General features: G+C 44.3%; 2 protein-coding genes across 5 annotated transcripts; one reads left to right on the top strand and one right to left on the bottom strand.

The window, feature by feature from the left end:
• Nucleotides 1–97: 97 nt before the first annotated feature.
• LOC115618047 lies at nt 98–7,175 on the bottom strand. Of its 3 annotated transcripts, XM_030509193.1 has the most exons (4): nt 5,204–7,175; nt 4,124–4,249; nt 2,198–2,317; nt 98–963 (listed from the first exon to the last, which is right to left on the bottom strand). In XM_030509193.1, the coding sequence occupies exons 1-4, from the start codon at nt 7,008–7,010 to the stop codon at nt 926–928; spliced, it is 2,091 nt and encodes a 696-aa protein (XP_030365053.1). In that variant the 5' UTR covers nt 7,011–7,175; the 3' UTR covers nt 98–925. The 3 variants fall into 3 exon arrangements, with proteins under 3 accessions (XP_030365053.1, XP_030365033.1, XP_030365043.1); XM_030509183.1 differs by lacking the exon at nt 98–963 and having other exon boundaries at nt 2,104–2,317; XM_030509173.1 differs by lacking the exon at nt 98–963 and having other exon boundaries at nt 1,940–4,249.
• Nucleotides 7,176–11,190: 4,015 nt separating this feature from the next.
• KBTBD2 (kelch repeat and BTB domain containing 2) lies at nt 11,191–24,198 on the top strand. 2 transcript variants are annotated; one of them, XM_030480363.1, is made up of 4 exons: nt 11,191–11,355; nt 17,776–18,293; nt 20,859–21,024; nt 21,475–24,198. In XM_030480363.1, the coding sequence occupies exons 2-4, from the start codon at nt 18,124–18,126 to the stop codon at nt 23,008–23,010; spliced, it is 1,872 nt and encodes a 623-aa protein (XP_030336223.1). In that variant the 5' UTR covers nt 11,191–11,355; nt 17,776–18,123; the 3' UTR covers nt 23,011–24,198. The 2 variants fall into 2 exon arrangements, with proteins under 2 accessions (XP_030336223.1, XP_030336233.1); XM_030480373.1 differs by lacking the exon at nt 11,191–11,355 and adding an exon at nt 17,145–17,163.

The following is a 24,198-nucleotide window of genomic DNA, read 5'->3' as shown; positions in this document are numbered from 1 at the left end:
TTATAGTAGCTTTTTAACAAGTAAGCAAGTGCTGTTAAAGGTAATAGAACAAGGACCAGTTGGGTAGGGAAACCTCAATACTCTCCTGTGAAAACAGCCACTTCTGAGCTATCCACCTCATCTAGATCAGTCTATTTCCATTATTCAGAAGATCATTTGTTTTATCATCTTAGCTCTATAGATGATTTTCCTGTAGCAAGTTGCCAAGCACACTATCAACACTAATAGATGTCCCCAGTAAGAAGTCAAGGAACAGGGTACAGCGCTGTTGTAAAAACTCCTGCTTCACCAAAGTCCATCTCTCCAGCTCAGGGCATCCAGAGAGGACTCCAAGGTCTCCACAGAAAAAGAAGGGGAGGAAGGGGAAGCATCACATCACCACAGTGTTTCAGTTTTAGTCCTCAATCATGCACTTGAGAGAGTTACGATCTGAACCTTCAAGTCAGTACTCATCCAGTTTTAACCATATTCTTTTACAACAAAAGCAAATCCAGCCAAAAACCCAGCTGATGGAAAAGAATTTGGTACTTAGAGCCCCTCCATTCAGACAAGCTGACTATGAGATGACATTGACACACTTCACAAGCTTGCAGAGTTTAACAGCAGGACAGCAGTAAATGCTAAGCTCTAATACTACTGATGCACACATACCCCTGTAACAAGCTTTTTTGCTTCCATGTGTAGATGGAATACAAGAAGCCTCAAAGTGCAATTCTATTAAATTTATTAAATAGTGGGTGTGCTAGCTGTAAAAAGGTGCTTTTAGTGTTAAATACTTAATTCCATTTTAAGTGTCCTCAGTCTGTACAATGCTGCTACTTATCCTCTAAGAGTACACAGCAACTTACAAAATACACAATAATAGAGTTGTGGATTTATGCAAAACATGCATTTTTTGCTTCCCCTCTTGCCCCAGTATTGGCGCTTATCGTCTCTTAGAGAGGGACTTTCTTGATCCATGCCCTGAAGAAAAAAGAAAAGGAAGAGATCAAGGGGTGCACTCTCCCTCCAAATATGTGCCAATTTGCTTCTAAAGACAGGCTAGCAACTGCCTTGTCCTATTGCAGGAGAACACACTGATATTATAACTATGTGCTCAGCTTCCCAGCAAGGATAAATTCCACAGGAATGGTGCTGGACTTCAGAATATCTCAGGATAACAGACTGATGAGTTCTTCATGAAACTCATTGCATATTTTCAATGTGCTCTTCCAACTACATTGTTGAATGCATCCAAGAAGCACCAATTATTTCTGAGGTAAATCTAAAGTATTTTGGAATGATACTCATTTCCTGGATGCTTTTACTGAAGAGGATCAGCAATTAAGGGTTTAACACTCTTCAAATAATCTGATTTCAGGACTGATGCCAATTTGAGTAGTAAGATGCTTCAGTCCAAGGTTGTTTCCAACCTTGCAAACACATGGAAGTGTCATGTTTAATACGGGAGAGACTGTCTTTAACCCCTGTGTTTCCTGACTGACTATTCAGGTTAGCTTTACCATGCCAACTTGTTCTTTTCCAGAAGGAACTCTGATCTATCTAAAGTAGCTTCTTGTATGTACCAACCTTTTTTAATCTATAACCTTCTCAGACTCTCCCACAAAGGCACAAAAGTATATTTGTTACTGAACCTACTCAATGTAGTATTTCCTTCCATTGCCTTTCTCAACTTCCTCCAAAGTAGCAAGTTGTTCCTACTCCATAAAGTTCAAGTCCTTAAGAACCATCTATATGCATTTGTGTTGTATCAAACAACAGTGTTTTGGCTGAGACAGACCAAGAAGAAAAGTATCAGCTTTTCTTAGCTTAAAGAGAAGTGTTACTTAAAGAAAAGTATTACTGCAAAGCAACACAGGGCCGGACACTTGAAAATATTAGTAGAATAGTCTAAAGAGCAACTAGACCAAAATACTAGGGTTTTGTATATGTTTTTCTTCCTTCCTTTCCCTTAAACAAGGAGAAGGAACCTAACCTGCTCAAAGCTACAACAGTCTTCATAGCAAGATGATTGAGTGTTTAAAGTTTAGCTTGCCTTTCCCCCCCCATCTTACCTGCATACAATAGCAATGTATTTGCTATTATTTCACAATCTATCCCACGTCCTTGCAGTTCAAACAGAACCATTAGTCCCCGAGACAGTAATGAAGCAAAATCTCACAACAGCCATTGTTGTAGCTTGTCACTGCATACCAACCTTTGTGGACACTGCTTTTAGGCATCTCCCATGCTTCTTCCACCTCACATCTCGTGTCTCTGCGTTTTGAAGGTGGCTTGCCTATTCTTTTCTTCTTTAGTTTAACCAGAGGTGGGCACCCTACATAGCAAGATACAACTGCTGTTATTTCTCCAAAGCATAAAGAAAAATTTAAGCTTGACTTCCCCTGACTGGTCTGTAGTGTTCCTCTTTCTCCTATCCCTCTATGTGCCCATTTTAGTGGCAGATAAAACTGGCACTGCCTATGTCAAGCAACAATCCTCTACATCTACAATACTGAATCACTAACCATAACTCTGGATGCGTTGTATTTTGGGGCATAACTTGGATAGGTGTTAATGTGGCAAAAAAGAACCCAGTCAAAGTTGGGTAATCCTGCTTTAGTTCACTTCTCAAGTGCTCAAGACTATTTGGTGGCCATCCAAGTGACCAAACTTGCCACTGTCTTAAAAACACTCACTTCTTCAGACCTGTTAAGTTATGCACCACAGGTACACAGTTCAAGTAGTCAAATTTAGCATATGATATTACTGCTAAAGCAACATACTTTGTTTAGCCAAATCCCTTTACTTGCGGGGCACTTTAAGATTAACTTGAAGAAACCAGTTTTAGGATACATTTTAAAAGGATGCAATTTTACTAGCACTTCTGAGGCATCCACTGGTATGGACAGCATTCAGAAGAAACCTATTTCTTCTTTCTAGTACTGGATGTGCTAGCTTCTTCAAACTGTAAGCTGGAAAAGGAGGAGGAAAAAGCAGGGAATAGCAAACATTCTTAGCATGCCACACTATCTATAACTTAGATAGAAGAGACATGCTGAAAGTTCAAGATAATTATTTTAGAACTACTTTATGATTTTTATGTTATGAACTGTTGTAAGGAACTAAGAACAGTGCTGATAAAGTAAGATGTTTTCAACTTTTACAGAGCAGGCTAGCATAAAAATCCCACAGCAGTTTCAAGTCTGATAACAGAAAGGGCAAAGTCTCCAATGCAGGAGGCAAATCTCAAACCCCAACATGCTCAAGCACGAAAGCAACGTAGAGAGAACCAAGGAATACACTCTGAAGAATAGTTTACTGGGCTGTTGATACAGGAAACCTGATAGATATTGTCACTGAAGAGAAGCAAGTCAGTCTGTCCTGAGGATAACATCACACTCTTACCTAGTCGAGTGATCCTGTGATACTTTGAAAGCATGTGAGCCAGGACAGTACTAATGCCCAGACTACAGCAAATTCTACACTTGTTCCAACAGCACTTACAATGAGAAACACCCTTGAAGAGCATTTAGAAACAGAGTTGCACTCCAGGTAAACCTTAATTGTAAAGGCAAAGCATCCTTCTTCAGAGGAAAAAGCTACAGAAACTTTACTTTGTTAAAGTAACCAATTTGTTCACCTTTTCCTTAGCCACCTCAGGATGATTTGCACTCAGACATCCTTCAGCAGTAGCAAGGCACTGTGGTCCATGCTAGTTTCTGAGCACTGGCCTCTGTAGCTATCACACGACTCCTTGTTTGTCGTACTCATCAAGATCAGAAGCTACCACTGCACATGCACTTAAGATAAACATTACATTGCTACTTCCATGTTTATGGAAGTAGCAGCTCTGCACAAATAAAGGCTTTGCTTGGCCACAAAGCATTTGATGCTTTGATTTCCCCTGGTACCTTTAAAACAAAAAGAGTAGCTAGAATGCATTCTTACTCACATGTTTTAATTTGAGAAGGATATAAATATACCTCAAGATGCACTGACAGGTATTTCATCAGTATCAGGGTGATGAGCATTAGTTTTATCACCCTCAAATCTTGTTCAAGTACCATAAACTTGCTGTTTTGTATCAGATTCTTTTGAATGTTCCTTAAGCACAGAAACACACCAAGGAAATAAGTTGTACCTTGTTCTTTGCTCCTGGCTGGGGGCGAGAGACTACCAGGTATTTGGCTGGTAAATTTGGGTTTAGCACCACTTCTAATCCAATACTCTTCAGGTGGTATCCCCATGTTCTCCCTTAACAGCCTTCCTAATTAAGGAAAGAAGTTAGTATTTAGTTTTGCTAATGTTAATACACTGTTCAACCACAAGTCAGAATGCAAAGCTAGCTACTGAATCTAATTCTAAGGGGCTATTAAAACCCCATAGTTTTCTAAAGACCACACTTGATATTTTACAAGCTGTTTTAGGTTACAGATTTTGTACAAAGAAGATAAACTTTAAGAACATATAAGCCTGTCATTAGAAGCAGATCACCCTGTTTTGGATGCCTGTCACAATACGAGGCTGGACTAAAGAGCAGCCACTCACTGAAGTTCCTACATAACCAGTTATGAGCCATGACTGATAACTTCACCCATTTTCAATCCAGATGAATCTAATTTCTTTGATTAAAGAACATGTTCTTTTCCAGGTCAAACTTAATACAGTTTCACACTGATTTGATGAAAATAAAGCAAAGCTTTTGTTGCTAAAAGTAAGAGAGCAGCAGCTACAATGAAGTAATAATGGTTTGACTCCTCTTTTGCAGAGAAGTTACACAGGGTACAGCCACCAGATTATAATGAACTTAACCCTGTTTCATCCACTTAACACATGGTTGTGATGGGAAGTCAGAATGTTTGTATGGATTTAAATGCCAGATTTCCAAGATACTATTAAACAATGGTAAATGTGTAGTTCAAGTGACCTTAAGCTTTTCAAATTAATGAATTGCCACGAATGTCAGAAAGTGAAGCAGATCAAATTAACTCAAAGGAGAGCTTCTGCAAAGCCCTCTGCTGGTTGTGAAGATGCAGAATCCTCGTGCAATTGGTAAAAGATAGTAGCAAACCCCCTCTGCCCCAAGAAAAGTCAACCTCATTCTGCAGCTCTTCTGGCTCTGCTCCAATCTTCCCCACTAGTCCCAACTACAGTTTGCACCTGCAGTTCGGTGGGTTGCGTGTTCTATTCAGCAGCACTTTGTCCTCAGCCATTTCCTTACCTCCCAGGAATTTCCGTAGTGCTCGCTGGTGTTCAAGTCCTCCTCTTCTTGCTGTAGGCCTCTTTCTTCCATAACAGCCATAGTCACTGCATACACCTTCTTGTTCTCTCTCCTTCGGCTTGTAAACTACACCAGTGTTGTCACCAAGCCCACTCCTAGTTTTTAGCATCTCTTGAGCAGGCCAGCTGATGAACTGAGCCGGTATAGCATGTCTAGGGGGTTTCCAAAGCACCCTCTGGCCAACCTGGTAGAAGCCTCCTGTACTAGGCGTCAAGATTCCGTATGGAGCAGCTCCCTGAATAAAATATTCCATTTCATCCATGTCATAGTCATCATCCTCATCCTCCTCATCCTCTCCATCTTCATCATCCTCTTCTCCCCTCACAGAGTATTCTTCAGAGTCCTCAACTTCTGACAAACTCTTAGCTGCTTTTGTCTTGAGAGAATTGAGTTTCATCCGACTAGAAGACCTAGGAAGGTCTCCCAGCTTTCTGCCTTTACTGGAAGCCTCTTTAGTCTTCATGGTTGAAGAGTTTTTGACATCCTGGTCATGCAAGCTGTTCATCTGCTCCCTTCCTACCACTTCATCTTCATTAAGGGACCCAGCACCTTTAATTTTCTCTTTCTCCAAGCCCTCTGTATTCTTCTGGAAAGGATACATGCTTTTCTGAAGCACATAGTCAGGGACAAAATAAGACACCGGGGCATTATCAATTGATGAGCCTTCCTCTCTAGAGGACATGTCACCAGAAGAAAGACTGAGTACACTTTGACGTTTCCTTTGTGGCAAACAGATGTCATAGCTGTAGTTGGTGTCCATAGTGTCCACACAAGCCAGCCAGCTGCTAGAGGGAACGTACTTCTCCATGGATTCATCACACCAAATACTCCTATCAGTTTGACTTTCACTGGTCACGTTGTGGCTTCGGTTCAGCTTTTTCTGCTGGAAACTCAAGTCACTCATAACCTCCACGCTAGATGGAAGCAGTCCTGCTTGTTGACTAAAGCTGGGCTCTTCTTGAGAAGTTTTTGAGCCAGTAGGTTTTTTGGAGCTCAGTTTCTTAGCTACTACCACATCCTGTCTTACCACCGGCTGATCTACACTAACAGACCTTGACAACTCTGTGATTTGCACTGCCATGGGTTCTCCGGGGGGAGATTTTGCCCCTTGACTTGTATTTGCTTGCTTTTCTGCATCCAGCTTCCCTTCATTATTTTGGACCTCTTTTTCCTGCACAGTTTCCACACCCTGTTTTGAGGGAAGAACAGCTTTTCTCTCCTCTAAGGAAGCTCCTGCCACCATTTTCTCCCCTTCAGGAGTGCTATATAACATTCCTTCACATGAGCTAACAGAAAATAAGTCACGCTGCACTATATTCTCTGGGACTGCTTTGCCACTTGCCACATCATACAAAGGGATAGTTTCTTTAAAGGACTTCCACAGTTGAATAGCTGGAGAGCCATTGCCATATTCTATCCTCACTTCTTCCTTCTCAAAGGCATAGCTTCCAGTAGGAAGATTTCTATACTGTGCAGAACTGGAAGAGCTCTTGTTATGAAACTCTCTGTCTACCACAATGGAAGATCCAGATGAATCTTGTTTCTCTGAAGTACTTTCAGTCTCTGTACCTATTCCAGAAGAAACACAGGCCGCATTCCCTGCATCACAACCTTTCGTTTCCATACGGATATCCTGATGCTTTTTTTGCTTGCTTTCAGGCTGTCTAGGATCAGTCTGTGTCTCTTTTGTCTCCATCTTTTTCCCAGGGGTACTATAGTGTCTAAATCTTGTTGCATGATAAAACATAGGGGAAGGTTGGGGAGCATTAAAATAAGGCCTTCTGTTAACTCTTGCATGTATTGGTTGCTGTGGAACAAAAAATCCGGGGTACTCATGGAGCGCAACAGAATAAAATGGAAAATAGGGATGTCCACTTCGGAAGCCTAGATATTGGGAATAAAAAGGCAAAGACAAATACGTCTTCTTTCTGAAATAAATCATTCTGATTAACAGCTGCTCGCATACACAGGGACAGCTACAAGATCAGAGCATAGGTAAGTAAAACACTTCATCAACACTTGGAAGCAAATCTGGGGCAAAAAAGCAGAGAGGGCTCCTCGTTATGGAGGAGCTTATGTGGACAGCTACATCTGAAACAAAACCTGATTTTATTCCTTGGAACATACACCAGTTATGGAGCTTTCCATACCTTGCTGCTATTTTATGGACTACACTATAGCATTGCCTTTGAAAAAGGCAGCTCCAGATAGATAGTAACACACATATATTTGCAAGATGTATTTAACAGTATTGTTTTGGTGTGGATTTTTAAGTTTATATTTATCCATACCTATAATACATACATATGACTCAAATATATACACACACATTAATTGTTAGGCATATTCTAGAGCTCTGCATATCTGTGGGATAACCATTACTTAATCTTCTGCTTAGTTTCCATTCTCCACAAGCAGATGCTTTCCAGCACACAAGCTCCACATTTAACTAACACTCCATAAAGCAGATTTTTACTAACTAAAACATTACAATAATTCTACCTTAAACCCCCAAGCAGCTTCTTACTACAAATACTCATTTGTTTCCTCCACCTAGTAAGTAGAAGAAACAAATATTAACTTCTTAAGCAAAGTTACCACAGGCAGCTCTCATTTACCTTACCTGGAGCAGGTACACAGTATGGACTGTATGGATGACTGAGGTACCACGGACTTGGAAAAGGCTGTTGTGCTGTTGGCTGTACATAAAAAAAGGGTCTTGCGTGGTTTGTGGAATATGATCCACTCTCTGAAGCTGAGGCAGTATTCATTTTCTTTTTTGGACACTGAAAGAGAAAAATAACCAGAATTAACCACTTGAAAGAACTGTGTGACCTCATGATTGTGATGCTCTGTCAGAATTCAGCAGATGTTCCTCTCCCAGCCCAATGAAACCAGGATTTTCCACGAAAAAGCAATTATCTTCCAAACAAAGTAGAAAACTGACATTGCTATCAAGGTCAAAGATTTTAAGTTCTCCTTTGTCAAGCAAGCTTTTATAGGCAGCTCTCAATAGTAGTACTTCAGTTTTAGAACACATTTTAAAGCCACAGGACTAGTAAGCTGAATGTAGCCTTATATATGTACATATCCATATAAGTAGTATTCCAGCCAAGTAGAAGTCAGCCTTGAGCAAAAAACTCAATGGAAACTTCACACAGTCAGAAGTTTGGTGCTTCCTGAAGAAAGCACTTCTTAATGCTAACACACATGTCGCATTTGAGATCACTATTAAGAGCTCTATTAATTCAGGAAATGTACTTCATAAGATACTCAAGAACAAGGACAGCTAACACAAAACCCCAAATATTTGAGTGACACAACACTTAAACTCAATAATAGGTAACAAAGAAAATCTTTATGCATAAGTTCACATTCAAAGCCATACAATATTCACAAGACAGAACTTCCTCCCACACTTACACATTGCCTCAGTTAACTAATATGCTAAGTTCAGTCTATTCCAACCCATGCAAGTAATACAACCTTGTCACACACAGCTTATAAGTGAGAAGAGAAATAAAAAAATTAGTGGAGAACACAAAAGGTCCAATGACTAGACAGGAAAAAGAGACAGGAAAAAGAGCTTAGCTCTTTGGAAAGCTTAAACACTTCAAAATCACAGGGAAACGAATCTGAATTCAAGACCTGTTACAAGCTAGCACACGGTTCAACCTAGAGTTTCAGAAAGCTTCCAGGAACACTGGAGCCCTCTTCAGTTTCCATCTAGAACGGCCCGTCAGCTCCTGTAAGCACCAAAAAGCCTACAGGCTCCCCTTGCTCTCCTAGGCCAACACTCCTAGAATTATCTTGGCCTTGGAGAAAGAAAGCAATATAGAAAAAAGCAAAGAAACAAAACCCTAAGCCTACAAAACCTAAACTAGTCTTGCCCCGTTAGAGCCCCTATATAACTAAGGTCCATGCTGCTACAGCTTGCAGCCCAGCAAGAAACTAACCAACCCCTCAGCTCACCCTCTTTATGGCAGGCAGCTGCTAATTGTCTGCTCCCCTTCCACCTGAGGCTCATTTCATAGTGATGGCAGGAGCCTTTTTCTATCAATGCGGGGAGGGAGAATCAAGAATGAGGGTAGGAATCATGGTTAAAAGCTTTCAGCTGCTGCTTCTGCTTACAGGAAGCCCAGTCTCATCTTGTGGGTATTTAAGCTGCATTCCTAAATGAATCCAATGTTTCCCTTTTGTGATGTTGGAACTTACGTTAAGGAAACAAATTGAAATATTGCTATTCTTCTGCTTAAAACTGTTGGTTTTTAGGAAAAGAAAGGTAATGCACAGCAAAGTTTCAATTTGTTTCCGAATTTTGTGAATTAGTCAGTACTGAGTAAAGGGAGTGATGTTCTATCCTAGCATGGGTCCTGCACTAGGGCCACAACCCCATGCAATGCTACAGGCTTGGGGAAGAGTGACTGGAAAGCTGTTCGGTGGAAAAGGAGCTGGATCGATGGAGCTGAACATGAGCAGCTTGTGCCCAGGCAGCCAAGAAGCCACCAGCATCCTGGCCTGTACCAGCACCAGTGTGGCAGCAGGGCCAGGGCAGGGACTGTCCCCCTGCACTGGGCACTGGTGAGGCCGCACCTCGAATCCTGTGTCAGTTCTGGGCCCCTCACTGCAAGAGAGACATTGAGGTGCTGGAGCGGGGCCAGAGAAGGGCACCGGAGCTGGTGCAGGGCCTGGAGCACAAGTGTGATGAGGAACGGCTGAGGGACCTGGGGGGGTTTAGTCTGGAGAAGAGAAGGCTCAGGGGGGACCTTATAGCTCTCTGCAACTGCCTGACAGGAGGATGGAGCCAGGAGGGGGCTGGTCTCTGCTCCCAAGGAACAAGGGATGGGACAAGAGGAAACGGCCTCAAGCTGCACCAGGGGAGGTTTAGATGGAGCTGAGGAACAATTCCTTCCCCAGAGGGTGCTCAGGCATTGGAACAGGCTGCCCAGGGCAGGGCTGGAGTCACCGTCCCTGCAAGTGTTCACACACCGTGTACATGAGGCCCTCAGTGCCATGGGTTAGTGGTGGCCTTGGCAGTGCTGGGAACGGTTGGACTTGATGGTCTTGAAGGTCTTTTCCAACTTGGTTGATTATGTGATTCTGTGGCTACGTGCGTTGACAAACACCATGTTCTTTCCATGTGGGCAAGAGACGCACTGACCCCGGCACAGTGCACTCCGCCACATGCGAGGTGTTAATTTGTCTCTGCCCTGGCTCTTCTCAGGAGATCAGAATCACAGCGGCCACTTTGCAACTTCTCATCTGTTAACGGCAAAACACCAGTGTTGGGACAGAGAGAGACAGCAGAAAGCACGACCAATGTGCTACGCAAGAAGGTATGTGACTGGAGAAATAAAGAGGAATGGGTGCTTGGAGACTGTTCACATTTCCAGACTGGGAAATTCCTGTTTTGTCCTGTCTATATCTCTTGGTGGATGTATCCAAACGCAATCACAGAATCAACCAGGTTGGAAAAGAGCTTTCAGCTCATCAAGTCCAACCGTTCCCCAGCACTGCCAAGGCCACCACTAACCCATGGCACTGAGGGCTTCGTCTACACCATGTGTGACCACTTGCAGGACGGTGACTCCAGCACTGCCCTGGGCAATAATTAACCAATTAATAAACAAAATGCTTTTGAAGAGCCGCCTCTCCTCAGGATCTTCCCTTCGGGCTCCTCCAGCTCCGCTCCCGGGGCAGTGAGGGGAAAGACCCTCTGAGGAGCAGGACATGCCCGCGCGCTGCCTCACGGCCCATTGAGGGTAGCGGGAGCCGCGGCGGGACGCGGCCGAGCCCTGCCGCGGCTGGAGGCGGCAGCGCCTGCGCGCAGGGCCGGGAAGCGGCGGTGAGGAGCGGAGCGGAGCGCAGCCGAGCGGGCAGCGCCGGAAGCGGAGGCGGGCCCGGCTGCGCGGGCAGCCGCGGGGCCCCCCTTCCCCGCGCGGTGAGCATGCGCAGGGCAGGCGGGCGGCGCGTCTCAACGGCCGCCGCCGCCGCCCGGGTGAGGCCGGATCCTGCTGCGCCGCTGCCGCCGCCGCTGCCCCGGCCCGGGCCGCGCCGCGCCGCGCCGCTGAGGAGGGAGCGGGGCCCCGGAGGTTTGTCCGCGGTGGGGAAGGGGAGTGTTGGCGGTGGCGTGGCCGAGGCGCCGCTTCCCGTTTCCCGCGCGGGGTTAGGCCGCCCCTCGCCGTGAGGGGCGCTGGGCCCCGGCGGCGGGAGGCCCGCGGGGGGATCTGCGGCGGCGCTGGTGCCGCTGCCCCGCTCCCGCAGCCTGGGTGCGGCTCCTCCCGCTGGCCGAGACCTGCGGGAGGAGGAGAGGGCAGCGCGGCGGGCCCGGCCTGAGCCGCCGGAGCGCGGGCGGAGCAGGAAGGTGTCCCCTTCCTTAGGGCCGGCGGGGAGCTCCTGGGGGAAGCAGGGGAGGAATGCCGGCAGCGGAGGGGCTCACGCACAGCCGGGTGTTGGGAGGAGGGACAACGTGTGTCCCCATCGCCGCTGCCGTGTCCGCAAGCGGGAGGGGCTGTGAGCTCCGGCCTGTAGCGGGGTGGGCAGTGGGGCTTCAGCGCCCCTTGGGCTGAGCGGGTTGGGGTGCTTGCAGCTTGGGGGGTGTGTTTAGACGTGCTTGAAGACACGGTGGAGCCTGGTGGAACCGCGCTGGAGAAGCATTGCTGTTTGTTGTTGTTGTTGCCCGCCTTTCTTTGCTGTTACATCTAGTTGCGTTCGTGCCTACAGCGGCTGAGGGGTGGGCTTCAGATGTGCGTTTGAAGAGCCAAGTAAGTCTTAGAGAGTTTTTGTGGCCTAAGTATATGCATAGGATAACTTTGAAGTTGGTATCTGCATGCCTAAGATTTTCCTAGTACTTGCTACTATTTCTGTTATGAACAGGATAGATACCTGCTGCTTTTGAAATAGCTTTAATGATGAGTAGAAATGGCTTTGTGTTGTAGTTAGCATCTCTGTTTTTAGAGCTTTCCTTGCAAAACCACAGCTCTGCTTTCCACGTTACTCTGGGATCCTGCTGGACCTGAAAGGCCGTGTGCTGTTGTGAGCACACTTCGGGCTGTACCTACGTGAGCTTCGTTAAGGTGATATGTTCAGGAGATTGTTAAAATACAAAATGAAGTTAGTTTCTCATAAATGTACCAGGAGAAATAGGTAATTTTTAATCCTTCATGCACTCAGATGTATAAGTCATGTACTGCCATGAACTGGGCATAGGTGTCACACCTCTTTCTCGATTCTTTTTGTATGTGGAGTAAAAGGGTCCTGTTATACTCGGTGCTGTCTAATTAGCCTCTTACAAGAACAGACCAAAGCAGAAGAAAGGCTGTGGCTGCTTATTTAGAAGTATTTTTACTACCCATTGGTCAGGTGTTGGGGTCTCTTTGTTAGGCAGGCTTTTTTAGCTTGGTCTGGTGATCTTGAAACAGAATTGGTGCAAATGCTGAGGTTTCCTTAATTTACTGGCTGTTTCATTTTGAGAATAGATTTTATATGTACTAATAAGATGCCCATGATAAGACTCTTCAGCCTTCAGGAACTAACATGGTAAGTTAAGCTACTGTGAGGGTGCTGAGGCGCTGGCACAGGGTGCCCAGAGAAGCTGTGGCTGCCCCATCCCTGGCAGTGTTCAAGGCCAGGTTGGACACAGGGGCTTGGAGCAACCTGCTCTAGTGGAAGGTGTCCCTGCCCGTGGCAGGGGGTTGGAGCTGGAGGAGCTTTAAGGTCCCTTCAACCCAAACCAGTCTGGGCTTAATTATTAATCTAATTTCTTAATGTAGAAATGCTTGAATTTATAGTTGAACATCACCATATCTCATAGTGAACGTTTTGGGGAGTGACGTGTATTGTGAACTGGAATTGAAGCTATTAAACAGATTCGCTTCATTAACATACTACAGAGAGAAAACCCACTTTTCTGGCTACAGGTGAGGCTTGGCTGGATCTTGCTGGAGCCATCCATGGCCCACTTTTCTTTCTTTCTTGTTTTCAAAGGTTAATCTTCCAAAACAGGTCAAGTCTTTCCACAAAACAGAAACGCCCTTGGGGATGGAAACTACCTGTGCTCAGCATAGAAGGCCAGTTGCCAAGTGAAGTTGTTGGTTTATCTTGTGCTAATTTTATTTCTGAGCAGGTATTTCCTTTAGTGTATAACTTCCTTTAGGAGCAGAAAAACAGGAAAGAAACTGGTAATGAGGAGTACATTGTGACCAAACGTGTTGTTAGCATGGAGTCTGACACTCCTTGTCTCCAGCTTCTGCGTAGTTTCAGAAGGCTCACCTGCCTCCGAGCTGTAACTAGCCTCCCAAGCATAATATGTGTGGGAAATAGTAGTAGTTTCCAAGTGAACAGTAATTTTCAAGATGATAACATTGTAGGAATAAATCATTCCTTGTTTTCCTCTGAAATTTCATGTCATTGCCGTATTAGCATCTCCTTGATGTCCTCAGGTTTCTGGACTGCAGTGCTATCAAAGACACCTTTGATGGCTTTAGAAGAGAGGAAAACTTCCAAGTCTGGAACTGCTTCATCAATTACCTATTTCGTTTTTGCTGCCAAGGATGCAAACTTGATCCATTACTCGAGAATCTAGAACTTCCAGCTCCTTTTTCTTCTTTCTTTCCTGTTTGAGATCTGTTGGCTAGGTGTATTCATTTACAGAATTGATTTTAGTCACTTCTAGTACTTGTATTCCCCTTTACTATTAGTTGGTGTAGTCATTTTTTATCATGTCTATGTGTAACTCAGCATATGCTTAATAGTAACTGAGTATTAAAGTCCCTGAGGTCGATACTTTCATTGCTAGCTGGGAGGATTCCTCTCTACACACATGAGCTTGTGTAGTTTGGCTTCCAGTTGTTCACTTCTTAATTCTGACATTTTATTATGTTAAAAATAGTGAGTGACTCACTTTAGACGTGTTTTTACTTGTGATTTGGATGAAGCTGCCCTTGGATGGAAATAGGAATTTGACTAAAAGTGCACAAAAATAGTATTTAAAGCTTTTTTTTAATTGGTTAAAAGTAGATTTAGTAAGTTGAATGTCTGGGGAAGTAAGCGTTGGTGGTGTGTTTTTTCTTTCTCTTCCAAACATACAGGCTTATTGAAGTGTGACGTTAGAATTCAAGAGACACTTAGATGGTCAAAGATGCAGATAGGAACCTGTGGCACTTCCATACATCCCAGAATTCTACTGGAAGTTAGGCATCTAATCTAGCAGAATTCTGAGTGGGATTTTCAGAAGCATTTATTTCTTTTCCACCCCCTAAATACTGCATGTCTATATGTATTTTGACCTTCATTCCATTTTGGGAAAAAAACCAAAGCAAATTCTGTTTTGAATGAGTTCAGTTGAAGAATATTACATATATTCTACCTTTCCCTACTAATTAAACTGGGAATAGTCCCCATCGGTACTCCATGTTACACACTGACGTACAGTGTTAACACTTCCATGTACATAGTGCAGTTTGTATCTCTGCTTATCAGTCTTTGCCTGACCTCAGAAGATGAAGAGATCCAAGGAAGGCAATTAATAGCCTATCCCAGAACTCATTAACACTTGATGACTAATTTTTGGAATGGTCTCATTCAGATTTGAAGTACATGAACGAGTGTTAAAAGCCACCTCATTACTCAAGGTGAAAGGAATAATTACTTAAAAACAAACCCTGTTATCAAGCTGTTGCTTAATGTTGTTCTCCTGCTTGATAGGGAGTTCCTTTGGATCCCCTGGGGTTAGGTTGCAGTCCAGTTTGGTGGTGGCCTTCCAGCAGGTACCTGCCAGTCCTGCTTTAGGTAGCTGCCTACCAAGAAGTTACCCAGGACAACACGGTTGTTCCAGTGACATCATTGGAGGGGAAAGTCTTATTCATGGAACTTGTATTCAAGGATTATTTTTAGTCTATTAGAATTTCAGTTCAGGACATTAAGCTAACTTCAGCCAGAGGTCTTCTCGTGCATAAATCCAACATGTCCACTCTTGTGTAGTTTCTAGAACCACAGGATGCTGTAGTGCCTCTGTAGACATCTAACATTCATAGTTTATCGGTCAGGTGAGATGAAGAGCTGCGTGCCAGACAAGCACGGTGCAGTGAGAGATGTTATGTTGGGACTGGGGAAGACTGAGCCTCTTGTAGTTCTCCTTTGGCAAGTTTGTGGCCTTGGACAAGCTGGTTCTTACTTCACTGCCTCCAAAGTGAGTAGAGTTTCTCCTTTAAAACTCTGTGGAACTCTTCAGAGAGGCATGAGAGAGGTAGGTAAGTAGTCTTGGATGTCTTCCCAGGCACTAAATAATGCTGCACTACTACTCACCCAAATGTTTTGAACAGATTCACTTCTCCTGGGCAAATGACAGTATGAATGATGGATAATTTTAAACCAGAAGTGCATAGATCCTTGATGTATTTATTGTTCTCTTCAGGAGTATTGAGGATGGCCCCATTACAAGAGAATAGGATGCAGCTCCCGACTTTGTGACACACACAAAATTTGGTTCATTAGCAAATGCTTGTCACTGGCAGCAAAACACAGTATGGATGTGGGAAACAGGAGCCATGTATGTTGCATGTCCCTACCATGTGCATTTGCCTCCCTGGGCACATCACAGAAACACGATGGGTTGGGATCAGCTGTAAACCAAGCACTCCAGCTTCCTGAATTTACAGTTCAGAGGTGGTTCACACCACATAAATGTTCCACAACACAACTCCTGTCATCTCCTCAATCTTCTCTGCTCCTGAGGGTCATACTGAAATGTTCCAGCTATTAATAGTAATTAATGTTATGGTTTCAGCTCATCTCCTGTTGAACAGGTCTGCTTTTTCACTTATCTACCCTTGGCCACACGCTGCCAAAAAAGTCCTTAATCTCACTAGCAGGGGTCTGTCAGTTTCTCCATGGCATCCTTGGCTGGGTCTGTTGCCTGATGATTAAACCAGTGTACATTAGTTTTGCTCTTTCTGCCTATTCCTGAAGTTTTATATCCTTTAAAATGACCTCAGAATAGGAAGTTAGGATATCAATGACTTCCTTTGCTAAAGCTTTAGTACTCCGATGCTCTGCCTCAGCAGAGCTTACTCCACTAGCTTGTATTGTTCTTGAAACTTTACTCCTAAGCCAGGAAAACCAATGCTGTAGAGAGACCTGGGATACCAGTAGAGCCACGAGCTATTTATTCCTGTGGGCTTAATGCACTTAGGAGGTCTGCCTGTCTCTATAGCCATTTAAAGTTCAGTGCAAAATCTGTCAATGGATTAGGTTGCATGTTCTGCTGTTATCAGATAACCAGGATAATGTCAGGGATGCAGACAGCATGCATGCTAATTTGGTGAGAAGGTGTGACTTGAAGCAGGTCACTGCTTTTAGATGAGCAATGCTTTGTATATCCTTGATACACGTGTGGTTCAGTGACTCCAGCAGTTAACTGCTCCTGAAACTTGGAGGTCTGAAGGCAAGACTTATGCAAATATCTGGTGTTATAGCAGATAACAGTCTCTCCTCCCCTGAATATTAACACCTTTTCTCTTTTTCTCATGGAGCCAGGCTGAGAGAGCTGGGCTGGGTCAGCCTGGAGAAGAGAAGGCTCCTGAAGGGGAGCCCTTAGAGCAGCTCCAGTGCCTAAAGGGGCTCCAGGAAACCTGGAGAGGGGCTTTGGACAAGGGCCTGTAGGGACAGGCCAAGGGGAATGGCTTTAACCTGCCCGAGGGGAGATTGAGATGAGCTCCGAGGCAGAAGCTCTTCCCTGTGAGGGTGCTGAGGCGCTGGCACAGACTTTTCCCAGAGAAGCTGTGGCTGCCCCATCCCTGGCAGTGTTCAAGGCCAGGTTGGACACAGGGGCTTGGAGCAACCTGCTCTAGTGGAAGGTGTCCCTGCCCGTGGCAGGGGGTTGGAACTGGATGAGCTTTAAGGTCCCTTCAACCCAAACCAGGCTGGGATTCTTAATTAACTTGCATCACTTGACCAGCGCACACTGGGTTTGACTATTTTGACTGGTTTCCAGTTAAACAACCAGTGAAAACTAAAGAGTTTGAGATTCCTGTTTGTATGTATTTCTTCACTGAGAAAGATCAGTGACACTAAATTAGTAGTAATTAAAGTGGCATTAATTAAGCAGATCTGTTTCAAGCGAGTGAATGTTAAAAGGCAGCTGTCTTTGAATTGTATTGGAGGCAGGACTCTGTTGAATGAGCAGATGTGTGATATGGCAGCAGGGATTCCTACAGCCTTTGCCTTACACTGAAGGGTGTATTTTTGCCTGCAATTTCAAGTATGATGTTTCAGGTAAGGTATTTCTGCATTCACCATTCATCATGAACTATAATGATAGTGATGCCTTATACATTAGACAAACGTGACCCTGGTTATTGCTTGATTTTGGAACGTGAAACAACAATGCAAGATTAAATCTGGAATTATTTGATTTAGAAATGAGTTTTAGACAACTGCTTTTCAGGGGTAACTATGAAAGGGCTTTTGACAAAGTGCTCCTGTGTGAAGTAACTTTATTTTCCTTCTTTCAGTCACTCACGTGCAGCTGCTGTTCACGAGATGGTCCCACGAAATCTACCTCAGACTTCGCTTTCGCTCGTTCATTTGCTGCATCACAGATCTCCCCAGGAGCTCTGCAGACACTCTTGAAGGGCTTTGACCACGTCGTGGCAGCAAGTCCAAGCAGGATGACCTAAGAGTCGGTCAAAGCCTGAAGCATTGATTCAGCAGTCCAAGATAACACTGCCTTTTTTCCTCACTATCACTTCTGAAGGCTACAGACCTCCTGCTCTTACTTCAGAAACATTCAACTGACCTTTCTCTGGCAAAAAGATTGTGACTTTTCTCTCTGGTCCTGGAAATATTAATGGAATACAGTCATGTCTACCCAGGACGAGAGGCAGATAAATACAGAGTATGCTGTATCCTTGCTGGAGCAGTTAAAATTCTTCTATGAACAGCAGTTGCTCACTGACATAGTGTTGATTGTTGAGGGCACTGAATTTCCCTGCCATAAGATGGTTCTTGCAACGTGCAGCTCGTATTTCAGGTAAGCGTTCCAAGTGGGATCTCTTAATTCTGGGCAATCTGTGATCCCTGGTTTCGAGTGTAAAATTACTTGATTGCTAAATAATTAATGTGTTAGAGTTTTAAACATCAGTGGAGTAATTAAAATCCTAAATACCATTATGTGCCAACACCAGAAGACTTACTCTGGACAGGTACTGTACTTTTCACAGTAAGTGGAAGAAGTTGGGATGGTTCTTTTTCTTTAGGGAGTTAATCAAGTCTGAATAAACAGTAAATTTCTTACTGTTCATACTTAATCTAGCAATGCTTAAGCTTTTTTTATTTCCTAAGGTAGGAGAACAAGGGATTATTGAGATTTGGCTGTGGGAGCTCCATTGTCAGGTTTATTAGCTGTGGTTTCTTAGCAGAAGCCTCTGCTAAAAGTAGGGATTGCTGTGCATGTTCATGGCTTCCTTGCCTGAATAACCTGGTTTGCTCTGCTCAGCAGAGAAGCCAAAACCCTTCTGTTGCCTGAGAGTTGTTCTTTTTGTGTGAGTCTCTTTTTGCCTGTGAGGTTTTTTCCCTCTGTATGTGTGTGGTTTGGTTTGGTTTGGGTTTTTTTCCTCTGTATGTGTGTAGTTTGGTTTGGTTTGGGTTTTTCCCCTCACTAAGATGCTATTGCAGTTTCTAATTCAGTAGCTCCTGCTCCCCAGGTGTCCTGGGTTTTGGCTTTGGAGAAGTTTTTATTAACAAGATACATTAAGTGTATCTACTGCTTCTTGCAGATACCTTCATAGTAAGTCCTAGAAGATGAGGCACCGTGAATGTTCTGCAGTGATTAATCATTTTTTTGGGGGCAACACAGTATTAGTGTGCCTGTCTGGAAGGAATTTTGAAGCTTAAAACCAGTCTTGGTGACATCCAGCCACGTTTTACCTTCCTGATGCAATTCTGACATTCCTTTCCTGTTTCATCAAGGGAAGGTTGTCACTGAGATGGGCTCACTATGCACAACACTTTTAGCGTGCATTGTCTGCTTTCTCGTATATAGAACTCTTTGAGGATTCATTTATTACTTTCATAGAAGTGTTTGTTGCTGCTGGGTTTTGTGTTAAACCTTTTCACCTCAGCTGAGGCTGGTACATTTCTTTAGCAGCAAGCATTGTGTGGTCACTAACTAATGATTATTGCCGTTGGCCTTGCACAGATGACATGGTTCCAACAGTCTACAAAATAACAGCCACTGGAAATGCAGCCAGATTCAATGTTGGTGGCTAATCATAAGGTTGGAAAGCTGTCACGAATCCACACAGTGTGCTGCAGATTGTGCAGTCAGATCTCTTATTCATATGTGTGTGTTTGTTTATTTATGGAATGAGGGTTTGGCACTGGTTAAAAGAAGTATCAAGCTTGTGGTTTTGTCATGTTCTGCTTTTCTTCTCTACTTTGGTTTACAAAAAGATGCTTGGCTCCCTAAACTTAGCTTTATTATGAAAAATTGATAGCCCTCAAGGAGGCTGTGGGGAAGAGGGGGAAGAGCAGAAAAACATCTCTTGGTGTGATGCAGCCCTTGTGTCTGACTGCAGGCAGATCACCTTCCATCTCTGTGCTGGAACGCTGCTGTCTCTAACAGCTGCCTGTTCCTTTCTACAGAGAGGAGTCCGCTGGCACTTGTACCGTCTCGCTTACCTGCATGGCAAGTTGATGCTCACTTGGCCACTCAGTGTTCCCTCCTAAGATGCAAGTTGCCCTCAGTTAAGGAGCTTAGAAGACAGAGAGATAGGGGTGAGGCAGGAGGGAACAGTGGTGGGGCACTGTCTTTGTATAAGATGCTGCTTGGAATAGCTTTGCTTAGGGAGCGTGCCTGCGTCCCCTCACCTCTGCAGCTGGAGCTTCTCATGCCTGGCTGCCTAAAAAGACCCAAATACATATAAAGAGCCTTGAGGTGAATTTTCAATACAACTGTAAAGACCAAACCTGAATTAGTATCAAGCTCTTAAAATCAATGTCCCCTGTTTTAAGAAAATCAGCAAGTACCTGCTTTACACGATTAGGATCTAGTTAGTTCTTAACTGTGGTGCAATTAAACAAGCCAGAATGGGCAAGAGGTATATAAAGCATTTTGATGTATGAGAAATACTTCACGGAGTGCTAGTCCTTGCTCTGTTTTCTGAGCTAACTTTTCCCTCCTCCTAGAGGAGCACACTCTTTGATATGACTTAGCTCTGTCCATTAAATCTGCTGTTTCTGTTTCGGAATCTGAAATCTAGCTGTGTATGTGTTTCAACAGTGTTTTCTTGGAGAATGTTTCTGCCTTCTCATCATCACCGAACACAGAAAAAGTTTTCAATTCCAGCCTTAAAATTCCCAAATCACTAGAATTCCCTGAGTAATGCAAAAGAGTAATGCATAAGTGTAAAATCTTTCTCCAGAAGGCACTGATGGCCCTTTCTGAAAGTTCTGTACAAATGCTTTCTCTTAAACACTAGATGGTAAATACTAAACGGGCACCCAAAAAGACCGTTCCCCTTTGGGAGTGAAGCCTTAGAGGTGACTGTACTTACTCACTGGTGATCCTTGTCTCAATGTTTGTGTTTCTCCACAGAGCCATGTTCATGAGCGGGCTAAGTGAAAGCAAACAGACCCACGTGCACCTGAGGAACGTGGATGCAGCCACTTTACAAATCATCATCACTTACGCATACACGGGTAACTTGGCAATAAGCGACAGCACCGTAGAGCAGCTGTACGAAACTGCCTGCTTCTTACAGGTAGGAGTGTCTGTCTTGGAGCATGAAATAACTGCTGCTAATCCCTGAACCGTGTTCTTTACCTTGTTAAATAGTCTTTTCTGTGGAGTCACTTCAAAATACTCTCGTTCAGTTTGCTCAGCGTAGACAGCACTTGCTTGCCAGATGGGTGTCCTGTACCCAGCCCTCCTTGCTTCACAGGCCCTATGGAGGGTGGAAGTAAAACAGTGTGCTTCTAGCAGAAGAGCAGTTCCTCCAAAACACATAACCATGTGATGTACTTGATCTGTATGAAGCAGTTGAGTAACCCATTTGATCTATATGAAGCACTTGATAAGTCACTGCTGAATTTTTGGTGTATGTAGTATTCCAGGCCTAAACTCTGTTCAACACTAAATGCAGGAACTTCATGTGTGTGAAGGAACAGGCTGTACCCAGGAACACTGAGTGCTTTTCTTCTGTGCATTACAGGTAGATGATGTGCTGCAGCGGTGCAGAGAGTACTTAATCAAAAAGATTAATGCAGAGAATTGCGTGCGTCTGTTGAGTTTTGCTGATCTCTTCAGCTGCGAGGAGTTAAAGCAGAGTGCTAAAAGAATGGTAGAGCACAAGTTCACTGCTGTGTACCACCAGGAGGCTTTCATGCAACTGTCACACGATCTACTGATAGATATTCTAAGCAGTGACAATTTAAACGTGGAGAAGGAGGAGACGGTGCGTGAAGCTGCTATGTTATGGCTGGAGTACAACACGGAGTCACGGTCGCAGTACTTGTCCTCTGTTCTTAGCCAAATCCGGATTGATGCACTTTCAGAAGTGACACAGAGAGCCTGGTTTCAAGGCTTGCCACCTAACGATAAGTCAGTGGTGGTGCAAGGACTCTACAAATCGATGCCCAAGTTCTTCAAGCCCAGGCTCGGTATGACAAAAGAGGAGATGATGATATTCATTGAAGCTGCTGCTGAAAACCCTGGTAGTCTTTATTCTTCTGTCTGTTACAGCCCACAGGCAGAAAAGGTTTACAAACTCTGCAACCCTCCTGCTGACTTGCATAAGGTTGGGACGCTGGTAACTCCTGATAATGACATCTACATAGCGGGGGGGCAGGTTCCTCTGAAAAACACAAAAGCCAATCACAGTAAAAGCAGCAAACTCCAGGCTGCCTTCAGAACTGTCAATTGCTTTTACTGGTTCGATGCACAGCAAAACACTTGGTTCCCAAAGACACCGATGCTCTTTGTTCGCATAAAGCCGTGCCTGGTCTGCTGTGAAGGATACATCTATGCAATCGGAGGAGACAGTGTCGGTGGAGAACTCAACAGGAGAACTGTGGAGAGATACGACACGGAGAAGGACGAGTGGACCATGGTGAGCCCGTTGCCTTGCGCGTGGCAGTGGAGCACGGCGGTAGCAGTTCACAACTGCATCTATGTCATGGCGTACAACCTGATGTACTGCTATTTCCCCAGGTCGGACGCGTGGGTCGAGATGGCCATGCGCCAAACAAGTAGGTGTTTTGCTTCAGCTGCTGCTTTCGGTGACAAAATATTCTATATTGGAGGACTGCACATTGCCAGCAACTCCGGTATAAGGCTCCCCAGCAGTACTGTAGATGGGTCTTCCGTAACTGTGGAAATCTATGACGTGAATAAAAACGAATGGAGGATGGCAGCCAATATCCCTGCCAAGCGGTACTCGGACCCCTGCATCAGAGCCGTCGTCATCTCCAATTCTTTGTGTGTCTTTATACGAGAAACCCACATGAACGAGAGAGCCAAGTATGCCACCTACCAGTATGACCTGGAACTCGACCGCTGGTTTCTAAGGCAGCACATATCGGAACGCGTGCTGTGGGACTTGGGGAAGGACTTTCGGTGCACTGTAGGAAAGCTCTATCCATCCTGCCTTGAAGAGTCCCCCTGGAAACCTCCGACCTATCTCTTCTCACCAGATGGAGTCGATGAGTTTGAGCTGGATGGGGAGATGGTTACTCTGCCGCCTGTATAGCTCCTGCATCAGACTGAGCGACTGATTCCGTGCTCAGTTATGTTGAAATAAATGGTTGTGAAAGAGCAGGTCTGGAAAATGAAGTGTCAGACCCGGCTTTCCCCAAGATGTATTTTTATGCCCTCCCCTAACACTTGCCGCCATTCAGTATGAATCAGTGAAATGAGCAGATATGCTTCCGTAATCTGAAATCCTATTATCTGATAATTGAGAAACGTATATGTATATCATAAGCTTAAGCATCTGACTTGTCTAAAGAATTAATTTCTAGTTCTATGAAGTCTCAGTTCAGGAAAATTAGCTTCAGAAAAAAGTAGTTTCTATTTCTAGGATGATGTCACAAACTCTTCTGAAAGTATCTTCCAGTTACATTTGAACTACTTCTGGATATTCTGCTTAAGTGCTAGTTACCTAACTGTGAGTGCAGCCCAGCTCCAGGACTGGGCTGCACTTACTTAATACTAATATTCATATTGGTATAGTAATGCCATTAAAAGAAAAAGAAACAAATCCCATGGATCTACCTGTGGTAGGAAGGGTAGATCTTCCATTGTATGGTAACATGCAGGGCACGATGACTGCAGGTTCAGTCAAGCTGTATCGTTAGGTGCATGTATCCTATTTTCACTAACTTATACCTGTCTATTTAGAATACAGGTCTTCCAAGCAGCTGGTAGATTACCAGGTGTGGACTTCAGTTGCTGGGCTTGGAGTAGGACTTGCCAGCCCTCATAGTGCGGGTCTGCGTGGAGCTTTGATCAGGAACTGCCTCCACGCTCTGTGTTACAGTACCATTGGCTCGTGTATATTACTTCCTGCTGCTGATGTATTTTTCCATTGTAAAACGAAAGATTTAGTGTGGATTAACCAGGTCTTTTATTTTCTGTTAATTTAATAACAAGCATTACTGTAGTGTGATTGTGTATAGATATCCCTTAGCTATCAGGTTTTTTACTCGGGGGAGGGAGGGGAGCAAACTTCAGGAATATCCTGTGCTCTGCGTGCAGGAGAGCAGATGACTAGTGCTGCTCTGGCATTAATCCCAGGAACCACTAGCAGTAGCGGGGCGCCGCCAACCTAACATGAACACAGGTGCTTCATGACAAACCTTACTAGCATGTTCAGCTGCATCATGTTCTGGCACTGTATTTTGAATGACATTAATTTATTAAAAAAGACTCAATCCAA

Source organism: Strigops habroptila, chromosome 1 (genome assembly GCF_004027225.2).
Source record: "Strigops habroptila isolate Jane chromosome 1, bStrHab1.2.pri, whole genome shotgun sequence".
Classification (NCBI taxonomy): domain Eukaryota; kingdom Metazoa; phylum Chordata; class Aves; order Psittaciformes; family Psittacidae; genus Strigops; species Strigops habroptila.
This window is presented reverse-complemented; position numbering and strand designations above follow the sequence as displayed.